The sequence below is a fragment of the Bacillus rossius genome, chromosome 2, assembly GCF_032445375.1.
Source record: "Bacillus rossius redtenbacheri isolate Brsri chromosome 2, Brsri_v3, whole genome shotgun sequence".
Taxonomy (NCBI): domain Eukaryota; kingdom Metazoa; phylum Arthropoda; class Insecta; order Phasmatodea; family Bacillidae; genus Bacillus; species Bacillus rossius.
This window is the reverse complement of record NC_086331.1, coordinates 26,362,165-26,377,865: the sequence shown is the minus strand read 5'-3', so window position 1 is coordinate 26,377,865 and position 15,701 is coordinate 26,362,165. Positions and strand designations below refer to the sequence as shown.

Genomic DNA, 15,701 nt, shown 5'->3' with positions numbered 1-15,701 from the left:
GTGTGTAGAGGATATTCGAGTCTATCCTAAAGGTCATTGAACCCGCGAATTTTTCCGGTCTCTACTCATTGGCTACTGACTTATGAGACCTGTCAAATAGGATGCCTCCGATTGGATATTTCTTTGGTTAAATGTCTTCATTGATTCAAAATTCTTCAGATAAACTGTGTCACAATCACAGAATTAATATGAAGGTACAGGGGTTTGTATTCTAGCATAAGGCGAAATGAATCTGCAAATTTTTCCTGTCTCTAGCTATTAATATTTGTATGCCACAGAGAAAACACAAATAACGGACAGATGGTCCATGCAGTGGAAACTAGAAATTTCGTATGTTTAATATAATTATTTAAATCAATTGAGTAACCTTAGGTACTCACTGATATAGCCAATAATATTTTGCTAGTTTCATTGGATAACAAAGTAAACTGAAAGCACATATGTATCTGCTTCGCGTTGATGATTAAACAAAAGTGCTATTAACACTCTCTTGACTACCCTGAGCCAGTTATAAACAAAGGGAAGTGGTTTCCCACTGGTGTGTCCTTGTTATCGACCAATGAGCACTCAAAAGAGGCTATACTGTCTATAAGTAAGTTAATTCAAGCCTGGAGTAAAAATGTTCCGCGAAATTATTGTGAATACCTTCATTGAAAATCCTTTATAGTTCTACATTACTGACAGCATTTGACTACGCTGGGCGAGAATAAATGTTTTTAATAGAGATATTATTACAGAGCGAAAAATTATAAGGGTGGTATCTAGTAACTATTATAGACACCAGTTTACAACGTAAATAAAATTTGCAAAACTTGTAAGTTGAAGTGCATAGTTTAATGTCGATAGGATAATAACCATGCCAGTTGATTGTAGAATAATCTTAAAAAAACAAATGCAAAAGTAAACAACATTTTCAATTTAGGCCTACGTGTTCTGCGTGATATACATTGAAATAATTAGATAATAGGGAATATTATTATGCATATAAAATAAATTATAAAATTAAAGATTTAAAGAATGATTTAAAACCCAGAAATAAATCATAAAACAGGCTTCGGAGAGTGTTATAATCCTGTTTTTTTTTGTTTTTTTTTTTACTGAGTAGCGAAATTTCACACAAAATGCCTAAACCAAACTACTTATATATTCAGATATATAAGTAAATATATGTGTATGTATGTGTACTATGGATCGTATATGTCCTACATACCTCAAATTCCTGGCAAGTGTGTTTTTTAGTTCTAGATGGTTAAGCCTACTTAAAAAAAAAAAAGGCTAGTGAAGAAACGTTCTGCCTTGAAAAACGTTTTTGATAATGGTGAACAATATTTGTTTAACGCTCCTAAGATAGTTTTACAAAATAAATTATCGTATTCTTTTTGATAAATATAAAATCGAAGTATTTAGTAAAACACGAAATTTGTAAAGAATATTGTTGGACATGTTTTCACGGATTTAGTCTGAGAATGTAAAGGTCTACGTATTGAACTAATACATATAATTTATTTTAAATATGTATCGTCATATAATATGAAATGTAAAATAATTTTATGGGAGAGCAAACATTAAAACGGCAGAATATTTTTATGTAAAACCGTATGAATATTATAATTTCGTGATTAATTATTGTAGAGTAATCACGTTTCTGGAAGATTGGGAATTTGATAATTTTTTAGATCTTAATAAAGGTAAGTTTATTAATTAACATATTTTTTCTATCGAGAAAAATAATTTGGCAGGAGTATAAAGACGATTTGTTTGTTAAAGTATCTTTTTCAATATTTAGAGATTAAGAAAACTATTATTATTACATATATTTAAATTAAGGAAACAATTTTTTTTTATTTTTAACTTTATATGAAGCTATTAAATCCTGTCGTTGAAGTAGAATGCAACAGCCAGTTCTGGTAATGTTGGTGGTTGGTGGTTGGTGGTGGGTTGTCGGGGTTCACGTCCTTGAATAACGTCAAGTAGCCTATACTACACAGTAGTTTATAAAAAAAAATTCTGTGCCAGAGTTCACCCTGCAGCTCAACCCGTGTCTGTATGGGTCAGAACACAAACTGTATTTGCCTCAATGGATTGTATTATTACTACCGCGCCTAAAGTATGCCATATACGTTAATGCAGTTTCCATGCGCTTATTACAAGCGAACGAGAATCTATGCCAAGTGTCCTACATTTATTATTATGTTTTTACTTTCTGAAACGAAAGTTTTCACCTTATTCCGGTGGCCGCAAATTGCTTGAAAATAAACTAGTCCTTTGGACATCCATGCCAAAAGCAGAGATAAAACCCATGAAAATGTAGGTATAATTCTGCTTCGAACCGACTAATATAGTGAAAATTTGTTAAGAGTTCCACAAACAAAACAATGATTGCAGACGGCCTTAGCATTATGTGTTTTTGTGTTTTTAATGTTTGTAGGCCAAGGTGCTACTTTAGTGCATTAGTAAAATTAGTCAGAATTATTTTTCTTGGACTTAATACTTTTGTAATAACATGTTGTTTCATGTAATTTTATTGGATGGATTTTATATTTTGTCACAGATCAATAATATTAAAACAGAATTTAATGATAAGTAATCAGATTAATAGACACATGTTTAAATTCAAAAGTGACAATTATAATGTAAGTAAATGATTTCATAAATGTTATAGGAACAGAATTATTCGATTTTTTTCGCATTTTATTCTGTGCATTTATAGTGATCGTACAGACTTAAGTTCCTTGTTTTAATTTTTTAAATTTTGATAACATTTGTGTTCTTACATCATGCATTTGTGACAAAATAATTAATGCTATCTTAGTTATTTCTCTTTGTGTTGCAGATTTCAGAGAGGTCTGTCCAGTTTCATCCGCCCACAGAGCACACAATATTTCAGATAAGTTTCTGGAATGAACATGGGGAACTTGGTGTTTTCATACATTTTTCTGACCGCCACTTGAAAAGGTTTGAAATATTCTGAAAACGTGAAAATGTTCGTACCCTAAAAAATAATGAATTATGATTTCTTAAAGACTTAGTAACACTTAAGTAGGATATTTTAAATGAAAAATAATCCTTAATAAAAAAGTGGCTTAATGGAATTAAATTTTTTTAAGAAAGACTTTACCCAGTATATATTTTTCACTAAGTCTATATGTAGCCTTAGTAAAGATCAGCAAGGTTTTCGGTTCAGTTATCAGAGCAACACAAAGTGAATGCATACGTAAGCACAGTGTATTTCACGATACATTTAAAACACAGCCCGTTAGGTTTGTCATTGAACTCACGTAAAATTAATAATTAAATTATTTTTTAAATTTCCTTTGTTTCATGAAAAAATTAATATTTAATAGCCCAAACATAAATGATAATTTCTAACCGCTCTTCTACCATAAATATAATCAATATCTACGTTAGCTGAGAAAGTGTCGACACAACTGGAATTCAGTATAGAGGCTCCATTATAAATAAAACTAATGACATGGCAGTGAATTGTAACATGATGGTAGGTTTTAATATTTTTTTCCGTGATATCACTAAATTTTGCTAGTTGTAATAACAGCGGAATCTTTCTAAAACGTCTATCAAACAAGTCGTCAAGACTAGAAAGTATTTGTTAGCCAGAAATGACTCTTAATTTTCCTTGCGTTTAATTCGTTAACGTAGTACCTAAAAAAAATATTAAAATACGTTCTTGCAATGTTAGAGAAATTTTACTGAAAAATTGTGTGCTGTTTGGGTGGTAAGTGGGTATATTTTACTAGTTTTCAATAACTTATTATTGAGTACAGAAAAATAAAGCACCAATTAATATTAATCTTAACAAACGTAGATTAATGTTCTTTAGACTCGATGTGTTAATACCTTCAAAAAATCATGTTTATTTATGATTTTTTTAACTTTAAAAGTAGTTCGATTGCATGTAAGGTTAAGAAGTTGCTTACAACTACAAGCATTTTTGGAATTATTGCGTAGAATCAGTAGCGTGTTAAGTTTTATGAAACAGCCTTCGATACAATTAATTTTATTATAAACAAATTTAAAAAATATGTACGTTACCTTTTAGAAGTAAATTTTGTTTCAGTTTCCTTAAAGCGTAAATTTCATTTAAAAAAATTTGTAATACAAATAAAAAATGAAAAATCGGTATGACCAGAATGTAATAACACTATATTATTTTAAAACATTCATCTTTAGAGCAAGTAAGGTTATTGAAATAAAAACTAAAACATCCTTGTCATCTTTCAAAGCACGATTTATACGTTTTGTCAACATGAACAGATTTTGTATGTCTATGTCTTAAATTTAGCTGTATTTACATTGTAAATCGGAAGTTGGGGAAATTAATAGATAGTATTTCAAATGTAAAGCATCTCAGATATCTATAAACGTTTATATACTTATGAAGTTCAACAAAAATTATTAAATAAAATAGCTATAAAAATGCAACCCATTTGTCGCAAATAATAATTCCAGAAGCAATTTATGCCATGCAAACTATAACTTACGACGTAAAGTGAAAATAGCACGACTTAAATATCAAAGAGCTTTTATTGCATGAATGATACAGAACTAAGAGTAAAGATAAGCTTAATGGGACCTATGTGGTTGACCCCAGACGGGGTCAAACCTGGAGCTGGTAGGTTTTCTCGGGGTACTCCCGTTTCTCTCCGCCAATTTATTCCGTTCTATCAACGCTCCACTATCATATCATAGGATCATAGCACAAGCATACAAGTCGCGACCCAAATGTACTGGCTCTCTGAAAATGCTAATTCTTCTATAAACCATCCTAAATTGTTAAAATATTTTTCACTTTAATTTAACTAATTAGTACGTTGGTCACAATTCATTCACGGATGAACTAGTAAATTTATGATCACTGAGGTTTATAACTGTAATTGTGAACTCTCAATATTTATCTTGCAGTATTTAAAAAACGTTCAAAACGTCATTAATTCCACAGGGGGAAAAAACGCTCTTATTTCTTCCACGCAGATATTTGCCCAGTTCAAGGGGATTTGACTTCGCCATCTTGGAGTTTCTCCATTTTTGGTTATAATTATAATTTTTAAATATTTATCTTAATTTTGCAACATGTCAAGGCATAAATAATATCATCCATACCTGTACCTTTTTGTGACCACATATTTGCTAACATACTCTAGTCTGTAAGCGCTGAGAGGAAATAACTTATTATTTTACGTGGGTGACTACAACTATCATGATAAACACACAGTTCACACTTCAAAAATAACCCAAAGCTAAGTCCTATGTCATGTCAAACCAAACAATTTGGCACAAAAGCTTTATTGCAAGGGGAATCAAATTATATGAAATTGCAAGATGTTGAGGCCTAACACAGAACCAAAAAGCAGCGCCGTCTAGATGTAGGACTTAGAATAGTGAATTGGGGAAAAAGGGGAGGGGCAAGAATCACCAAAGCCCAGGTACCAGAGGAGCCAGTTGAGTTTCAAGATTTTTTCTTATAGGACGAAAATTACGAGTTCATAGATAAAATAATTAATTGGAAACCTTACAAATTAAGTGGTTCGCGTAAATCAGAAATTATAGCTAGGCAGGGTTTATGAACTACGCAAGGAACACAACGACGCAACAGCGTAATACGCAACCAACGCAAGATATTAAAATTGTAAAACAGTAGAAAACACATTTCTACCTCGGGCTTCTTTTGATAGTTTATATTTGCAATGAAAACAAGGAAATTGTTAATAACTTTATTTACATTTTTTTTTCTTTCAAAGAGTGAAAGTTTAACAAATGTAAACATGATGTATGTCTTTTATACAAATTATATCTGCATCTTAAAAAAATTCTGAACTTCTCTTCACATAGGTATGGTCGTCGATAACGCAAGCCAAGACGCAAAAAAGTTGGAAGTTGAAAAATACTTGCGTTGCGTTGTTGCGTCATGCGTAGTCTATGAATCGGTACTTGATAATGTCATTGGTTAGCATTTTTTCTCATGCGTTTTCTTGCGTTCTTGCATTTCTAGCGTAGTTTATAAACCCGGCCTTATGGTCAAAGTTACAACGCATGCGCGAGCGGTCGACTAGGATGACTACAAAGGGGTTGGGGGGGGGGGGGGATAGGTACGTAGGCCTATCGTAGCATGCTATATGCAAGTTGTAACGGCAAGAATGATAGTCAGCAGGGGATAGGTAGAAATGTTACTGCAGTGATGCTAAGTAATTCTCGTAACGCTGCTTGTGTGTGTCTATTCCTCCGGATTTTTTTTTTTATTTGAGATCATACCCGCGTCCTTACTATTCTCAGTTATTATCTCTTGTTCAATAAAAAAAATACTAATAATTTATTTTTATCTAAACCTAATAAACAAGAAGTTTCACTTCCGTCGCGCGTGGACTCCACGCACACACAGGTTTTTTTTTTTTTTAACTATGGGATTGGAAAACGTTTTACGTTAGTTAATGTGGAGGGGTCCTGACAAAATATTTTACCCTGGGCCTTTAGTTTTTCTCGTTGGCCCTGGTATTCAGTCGTAGTTTCTGAGAAGCTACAGTTATCTTGAAATATGAAGAATCCTTTGTAGTGTGCCGGAAATTAGGCATTTCGTCACCTTTTTTAATTTTTTTCTGTAATTTTAAAATTTTTTGGGGTTTTCTTATTTTTTAAATTTATCTGGTTGTTAATGGGGGTGATTTACTTTTTGTTAGGCCGGTGTACGCCACGGATTTAAACTTTGTGCCAGTGGACCGAAGCCCCTTCCCAGGGGGGCCTATCTGATATTTTGCTGGCTAATGTGGACATGGTCAGCCCGGTTGAGATTTCTCTCGCCTGCAGTCACGTCCCGAGTTTGTAATTTTAATTCCCTGCATGACCAAAACTGCTTTGAGCAGCTCCTGGGCTGCAAGCTGCTACCTTGTAGAGGCCTGCTGAGAATAGCATGTCTCGTCACGAAGCAGTCTCCAGTGGAGCTGCGTTCCCACCTTAGTGGCTATTTCTGCCCCCCCTTCCTCTCTCTCCACCTCACTTTAGTTCTGAGAAATCAAGCTAGGAGCAGTGACCGGACGGGACGATGACCTGACACAAAAACCTTCTCCCTGGTCCGACAGACACATCCCCGACATCTAGCGGAGGAAAAAGTAACCGCGGGCCTGGTCGCCAGCGTGCAGAGCTTACCCTCATGACACCTGGTGGCAAGTCAGCTCACCGCCTCAAGTAGTTCCCCCTTACGCCGCTAGAAAGCAGCGTCGCGGTGCCATAAGGCACTATGCTTTCTTCTCGCGGCCTGTAGAAGTCGATTGTTCGTTGCCTTCGTTTCGGTCCGGTAGAGAGCGCGCATGTCGTGTTGTTGTCACGCCCGCCTCGGACTCCTTCGGAAATTTTCGGCTTAGAACCGAACCTTCCCCCTCCTTCCTGGGGCTTGAGCGCCCGTTTTAATTAGAAGTCTTGTCCGCCACCGCGGGCACTTAGTTCTCTGAGCTCGGCTACTGACCACGTGTTCTCGGCGTCCTCTGCGCTAAGAGGCTTATCGCGGGAATGGCGATTTTCGGTTGCACAAAGATGTAGTCAGTTGCTTAAGGGATGTGATCCCATTTGTACAGTAGCCAGGCAGAGGTAGTTTTAGAAAAGTCATGCGTAGTTAAATTTTTTATTTATATTTAATCCCAAAATTCTGGTTTCCTTCGCGCATCCGCGGATTCTCGGTGCGCGTCATCCTGATGTCGGCGCGAGACATCTCGCGAGCCCTGTTTCCACACCCTGTTTGGTGAGTAATCCTTTTTTTTCTTTCCCCAATTTCCCGTTGTTGGCTTTCGTGCCAACTGTGTATGACTGTCTGGACGCAGGTCTAATTCGTTTTGAATTTGGGCTGTGTTTCAGATAGGGTCGAAGTTACGGAGGGAGAAATTGCCCCCGCATGATCTTCGGGACCTCCAGCTGATCCCCCCCCCCCCTTGTTAGAAGAGTTTGGCCGGCAGTCCGAGGTCATCCTGGAAAGACCCGGGTGATATGAGATATATATATATATATTTTTTCACTTAAATAGAAGGAACTAAAACAAAGATACCAGCAAGCAGTGTTTTAAGGACGTCATCCTCAAGAATCTGGGAAATCGAGGAAACTTATATATATATATGTAATCGTTGGGAGCTATATTTGAAATTTTGTTAATGTATTCGTTTGATTGTTTGGTTGTAATATGTATTGTTTTCAATAATGCCGGGGCGCCCCTTTTAATTTTGTTAATTACTAAGATTTTTATTGTCAGGTATAAATAATGCGAACATAAAATTCCTTAATAATAAACTAGGAAAACCTATAGACCAAGCTACCAATTTTGTGTATTTATTTATCAAATACCTTCTTCATTGTAAAAATCCACGAACTCCCAAGTTCCTAGTGTGCAGGGAGTGTAAATTTTGTCTTGTTCACCGTCTCGTGCCCCCTCTGGTGATTAACTTAAAATTTTCTTAATATTTTGCCCAGCAGTTTCCAAGGACTTTTTGATTAATTAAAAATAATATAAAAATTGGGCACGAGGGGCGTTTCAGTAGATCCCTTCGTTTGTTTGATGTGGAATAATAGTAGGAAATTCCATGAATTTAGTGTGTTCTCTAAGGCCGGTATTAGGGTTTAGGTATTGGCTAGAGACCTGCAAAATTCGCGGATTCATTTCGTGATATGCTACAATTCAAATAATTATACCTTAGCGCTGCTTCTGTTAATCTGGATTAATGAGGGCCAATTAGAGACCCTCACTCATAGAAGTGTCGAATCACAGACACTCAGTCGAGACGACTCACAAGTCAGCAGCCAATGAACAGGTGGCATTTTCCCGAGTGTGTAGAGTGTAGTAGAGTCTATCCTGGAGGTCATTGAACACGCGAATTTTGCAGTTCTCTAGGTATTGCATATGCTACACCTGTAACATAACCGTATTCCTAGTGCACAATAGGACATGGCCAGTCGCTTATTTTTAAGGAACGGATTTTGGTGTCCTATCTTTTGCCGATCTGTTGCCCAAATTCTGCGCATGCGCAGAGCTCACCTCTTCCTTGATTTCGTCCAGATGGCGGACCCGCGTCTGGCGCCATTAACTCGTATATAGTCACTTTCGTGAACATCGGGGGACGTAACAAGCGTGTTGGTGTGCCAGGTGAAACTTTATGCTGATAGCCAAACTATCCTGGAATAAATTTTGTACACTTTTATGGTCACAATAAGAAATAATTTTAACTATAAAAGTTCTGAGAATATTAGAAAGGTGCTGGTATCTCTAGTATTTTTGCCGTAACAATTTTATCGATGGTTGATAAAACTTCGTAAAGAATGCAGTGAAATCAGTTTCTAGCCTCGCGCAGGGAACCGTTTATTAATACGGTTGCCGATTTGTTTCCTTACCGGGATTCGGTTTGGACACGTTCTGGAACACGGCCCGCTGGTAAAATTACGGTTTTATCCCTACAAGGCAAGGCAAGGCCTATTCGCTGCCGATAATAGTTTAGGAATGGACAAGCGATATTATTCAAAGCAGGAACTTCATCGTCAACCCCAAACAAAAAAAAACACAACCCTTATGTAATATGTATCCTTTAGAAGCAGATCCTGCAATTACTGACTATACATTTGTGTGTATATATACACACACACTCCAGTGAGCGTTTGGTGCTATGTTTCTGTGTAGGGAAATATTTGGTGTTATGATCTACAGTGAGGAAGCTCTTGGCTTTGGTAAGGTTATAAGCTATTTATGTTAAGAGAACGAACTTAGAATTTAATTTTAGGCCAGTAAGATTTTCTAGCCACATTTAAAAGTTACGATGTTATTTATTAATAACATAAATAGCCCTTACGATATATCACGAAAATGGTTTGAGTAAAGATATACATACCACTATAACCTTTTTCGTACTATTTTGGTTGGAAGAAATATTTATGATAGGATGTAGTTATTTTCAGACGAATCACAGATTAACGAAATTTATTTATTTATGTTATTATTTATTAATTTTTATTTCTAGCCAACATACAATGTACAAAATCGGTTGGCACCATATTCAAGTACAAAAACCAAACCATAAACAAATACATAGATTCATGCGACACAAAATGGGAACATATATAACCATTGAACAATAATAAAATTAAATATATATTTTGGATCCCTGGAATGTCAAGCACTAACAGTAATTATCAGTAATAATGCTAGAAAAAATAAAATGCCTATAATTGTAAAGTTTATGTATTACAACATTTTGGCCAGTGTTACAAAGGTAATGAAACTACTGTAATACATTTCTAAGACAAGGATTATGAGATTTCATGAAGGGTTCTAAAGACATACTAAAATTATTAGTAAGATAAATACACCTTATTGGCTTGTTATATGTCCTTGAATATGTGAGCATTACATTGTTTCTATAGCAGTAGAGTGAAACATTAAGGGACGTATGCTTTTTTACCTCAAATCAATAAAATGTTGAAAATGAATACTTAAGAAGCAAATACGCATCTAAATGTCCCAGTTTCAATAGTATATAATAAGTTTAATTTAGACTGTTTACAATAAATCATATATCAAATTAAAGGTTAACTAGCCTACTTTTTCTTGCAATTATTGTTCAATATGTGCACCTTTAATAATACGGCACACATCCAACCTAAAGTCCAATTCTTCCCACACTTTGGTTAACACCTCCGTAGTAAAATAAGCAATAGCCTCTTCAATTATGTGCATCAACTCTGGCAAATCATTCGGTAGCAGCGGAACGTAGACACGATCTTTTATAAAGCCCCAAATGAAAAAATCGCATTGCGTTTTTTCTTGGTGAACGTGGAGGCCAGCGAAAAAGAGCTCTGTCGTCTCGACCATTTCAACAAATCGAACGGTCAAGGAATTCGACAAGTCAACTTTAAATGAAACGAGCGTTTAACTCAAATAACAGATTCACTCTTAGCAAATTTCAGCATACAAAACGCTTTACGCTCAGTAGTTGCCATTTTGCATAGGTGGCACTGCAAGTGAGAAAAACAAAACAGTACTCGCGCATGCGCTTATCTAAAACTTTTCGAGTTCCTCTTTAATTGAGACCTTGAACCAACACTCTACCATGCTTTCAGTTGACACTATTAAAATTTACATTTGGGACATTCTTTCATGGACATACTGTAGTTGCGTTCCCACTGCCCATCCAAGAGCCATACGAGATTCTTCACCGAGAACCAAGAAGGTAAGATCTCTTTGCAGAAATAAACAAAGCTAATCATTTAAATGTAACAAATAGTAAAATTTCTCCACGATACATCACCATTTATAAATGTAGAGAAGTTTGAAGATATAAAAAAAGGACATTCTTTAGAGAAAATTTAAATTAATCTGAGCTGATTCAAACCACGCCCAGGACTAGAGGACGTCCACTCCCGAAAAGTTACTAAACAATTTGTTTTATTGCAGTCTCCTTTGCTCTCTAGGAGTGGTGAACCTAGGTTCAAAAAGAGTTAGTAACGCTCATATAGACAAAGATAACGACTTGGGGTTCATTTTATTTATTTTTTTTACTTTTTTTACATGGCACAAAAATTGACGTCTTGAAAAATAAAATTGCGAAATAAGATTCTTCTGTAGGTAAAACTGTTTGGGCAATCACTAATATCGTGCCACAAATAATGGGAGCGTAATATGTGTGTTAATGTAAGTGTTCTTTATTTCAACGAATTTCTTCCGGAGGACCATAAATATATTAAAAGTCTGATTTAGTGAATACAAATATGACAACGAAACGATAGCCAAATACAAAACAAACGACACGACTGTATGCGGCCCGCCATCTTGCCGAACTGTTTATACGACACGCAAAAGGGGCAAGTAACACTTCACACAACAAGGACATAAGTCACAAAGTCCGAACATTCCGCCCCCGTTGTTAGCTCCAGGTAACAAACACAAAGGTATATACAGCAAGGAAAAGAAAGCAATTTGTTACAGATTACATGATCTTGTTGAATTCTGTCCTAGATCATAACCATTGTCCACTGGCAAAGGGCACAGCTTAATCACCGGACGTTGCAAGACACTTGTAGCAGTCCGGATAGTAGCCACCCGGGGAATTCGGTCTGGTCCTGGGTGAAGAGCTTCAATTCGAGCGAGACCCCATTTGAGTGGAGGGGTGTGCTCATCTTTGATCACGACCAAATCTCCAATCTTGGGCTGACCACCTGGCTGTGTCCATTTGCTTCTCTGCTGGAGTGAGTACAAATATTCCTTTCTCCAGCGTTTCCAGAAATCTTGAATTATACGTTGGACCAGCTGCCAGCGATTTAATCGGTTAATGTTGAGGTGGGTGATGTCAGGTTCGGGTAATGATGTTATGGGCTGTAGAATCAAAAAATGAGCAGGTGTTAGGACATCAAGTTCTGACGGGTCTGAGCTGATCTCACAAAGAGGACGAGAGTTTAAGACCCCTTCGATGCGAATCAGGATGGTCGAGAGCTCTTCATAAGAAAGGATCTGTAAGCCAATGACTTTAGTTAAGTGGCTTTTAACAGACTTCATGCCAGCCTCCCATAACCCGCCAAAGTGCGGTGCTGCTGGGGGGTTGAAATGCCATGCAATTCCTTCCTCACTCAGCTTATTGCTCACTTCAGTGTTATGGGTTGTCTGTCTTACCAACTGGTAGAGTTCTTTGAGTTCTCTATGAGCTCCAACAAAATTAGTTCCACAATCACTGTAAACGTGGGCTGGCCTTCCCCTTCGAGAGATGAAGCGAGAAAATGCTGCCAAGAACAAACTGGTTGAGAGATCAGAAACCAATTCCAAATGTAGGGCTTTGGTGGCAAGACAAACAAACAAGCATAAGTATGCTTTTGTGGACTTGCAACCACGAGTGCGAGTCGTGGTAACCTGAAAGGGCCCACCATAGTCCACACCAGTATGGTGAAAAGCAGTCACTTGTTGGACTCTAGGAGATGGAAGTTCTCCCATGGTTGGAGTGAATGGAGAGGGTTTAGTGCGGAAGCACTTAATACACCCACGTAAAACCCTTTTGATGACAGAGCGTGCACAAAGAATCCAGTATCGTTGGCTCAGGATGGCTTGCAAAGTTCGAGGACCAGGGTGCAAATGTAAACAATGAAAATGATTGATTACCATTAACGTGAATGGGTGATCTTTGGGCAACAATATAGGGTGTTGAACAGAATAGGGAAGGGATGCCTGACTTAACCTCCCTCCTACACGGATGATACCCACATTATCCACGAAGGGGCACAAGCGCCGAATTTGATGAGAACTGCACTGCCCCTTGTCCAAGTTAACCTTATCAGCTGCAAAGCATTGTTGGGCATGTCTGATGCAAACTTCCAAGCCCCTTTGCAGTTCCGTAGTTGTCAACGGTCCCAGAGAACGCCTTTCCTTAGGTTGACGACAGTTGTCTGCAAACCGAAGGCAATAAGCAACAACACGCTGCAGCTTGCTGAAGGAAGAGAATCTGGCAACAAATTCTAGGGATACCTCTGTCACACAACTTATTGCTGTAAGTTTTTCTTCACATGCAATGGCATCATCAATTACCACACTACCCAGGGTATCGTTTGGCCACTGGCTGTGAGGCTGTCTAAGCCATGGGGCTCCAGACCACCACAGAGGATGATCAATAAGTTGTGAGGGCAACAAGCCACGGGATGCACAATCTGCTGGGTTGTTTTCAGTGCGAACATGTCTCCAGAATTCCTTATCAGTTAAGTCCTGTATGATGCTGACACGATTTGCCACAAATGTTTTCCATCGGTGGGGTGATGATGCAATCCAATGAAGAACAACTGTTGAGTCTGACCATGCATACACTTGCATGATGTCCAGCACCCCCTTGTATACATTGGTCACAAAACTGATTAGCTTGGCTAACATCACAGCTGCACACAACTCAAGGCGAGGCAAAGAGATCCTTTTCACTGGTGCTACTCTTGATTTTGCCATCAATAGTGAGACCTTGATTCCACCATCTGAAAACATTGATCTGAGATAGATGACACACGCATAGCCAACCTCTGAACTGTCGCAAAACCCATGCAGTTCATGAACAGCGTTTACTGAGCCTGATACACACCGAGGCAGTCGAAGTTGTGACAACAAAGACAGTTCAGACTTAAAATCACACCACCTACATAAGACCTCTGGAGGAAGCTGTTCATCCCATCCTGCTCCAGTGAGCCACAACAGCTGTACAAGAGACTTGGCATACAAGAGGATGGGCGTCAGCCATCCAAGGTGATCAAAGATCCTGGCGATATTTGAAAGAATTGCCCTCTTGGTGCTTGAGCTGTTTAATGGAGTCATCTGATAAGAAAAACAGTCTGAGCTAGGGTTCCACTGTACACCAAGAACTTTCACCACAGCTGGCTGTTCTTTGTCAAAAGACATAGATGCTGGGGATTGTAGCTGGTCTGAGGACAGCCATTCAAGCACTTCACTATGAGTGCTGGCAAACTTCCTGAGATGGAAGCCACCAGCTGCCAACAAAGCAATAAGTTCCTTTTGAAGAGCAATGGCTTCTTCAACACTATTGGCCCCTGTGACAACATCATCCACATAGAAATCAGACTTCAAAACATGAGCTGCTTGAGGGAAGTTACATTGCTCATCTTGGGCCAGCTGATGCAAGGTGCGAATTGCTAGATAAGGGGCAGATGAAACTCCGTAAGTAACAGTCTGCAAACGATAGTCCACTATAGGATCGGTTGGAGAACAACGCCACACAATTCGCTGGTAGTCTTGATGCTCCTTGTCCACCATTATTTGCCGATACATTTGTTTGATGTCTGCAGTGAATACAACTTTGTGTACACGAACCCGAAGCAGAATTTCTCGAACATCTGTCTGTAATTTGGGTCCGGTCATCAGCATGTCATTTAGACTCACGTCTCGCTGGGTCTTAGCAGAAGCATTGAAGACAACGCGCAGCTTGGTGGTGGTGCTTTCTGCCTTGATAACTCCATGATGAGGAAGATAATAGGCTGACTCAACATCATGCAATGGGTTGGCAATGACATCCATGTGACCACTCTGCAAGTAGTCCTCCATGAAGGCCTGGTACTCGGTACGCAGTCCAGGTTGCTTGACCAGACGGCACTCCAAGGCCTCTAGACAGCGAACAGCGTGTGCTCTTGAGTCTCCAAGTATTGGTTTAGGTGAATGGAATGGAAGGGAAACCACGTAACGTCCAGAAGGTTCTCGATGGTGAGTGGTTTTAAAGAAAGCCTCACAGGCTTCATCTTCTGGCGATAGATGTGCACAAGTGGGGAAGTCCTCTATTTCCCAAAACCTTTCAACCACAGTTTCCAGAGATGGCGGAGGGCACATAGTCGATACGAAGAGTGTGACACTATGGTTGGTTGGTACAATGGGACTGGGCACTTTACCCATAAGAATCCAACCAAAAACTGTATCCAGTGCGACCGGTGAATCCACATTTTTTACTAGCTTGTGCCCCGTGAGTATATATGGAAACAAATCTGCTCCAATCAAAATATCAATAGAACTTGAAGTAGCAAATGTCGGGTCAGCCAAATTCAAATGAAGTACATGATCCCACATGTCAGAATGTACAGGAAATGTGGGCAAATCTGCAGTTATTTTCGGTACAACATATGCAGCAAGTGGCAGTTGTGGGTTTGTTTTGCCAACTGGTTTAATGCAGCATTTAACTAATCCCTTTGCTGTGTGTAAG

At 38.1% G+C, this 15,701-nt stretch overlaps 1 protein-coding gene across 1 annotated transcript in view; it reads left to right on the top strand.

Annotated features, from left to right (window-relative positions):
- LOC134529924 (protein vestigial) overlaps positions 1-15,701 on the top strand; it is a 168,893-nt gene that overhangs the window by 132,718 nt on the left and 20,474 nt on the right. Inside the window, exon 5 of the mRNA XM_063364479.1 lies at positions 2,834-2,844. Within this exon, the coding sequence (XP_063220549.1) occupies positions 2,834-2,844 (11 nt within the window). The remainder of the gene's footprint in view (positions 1-2,833; positions 2,845-15,701) is intronic.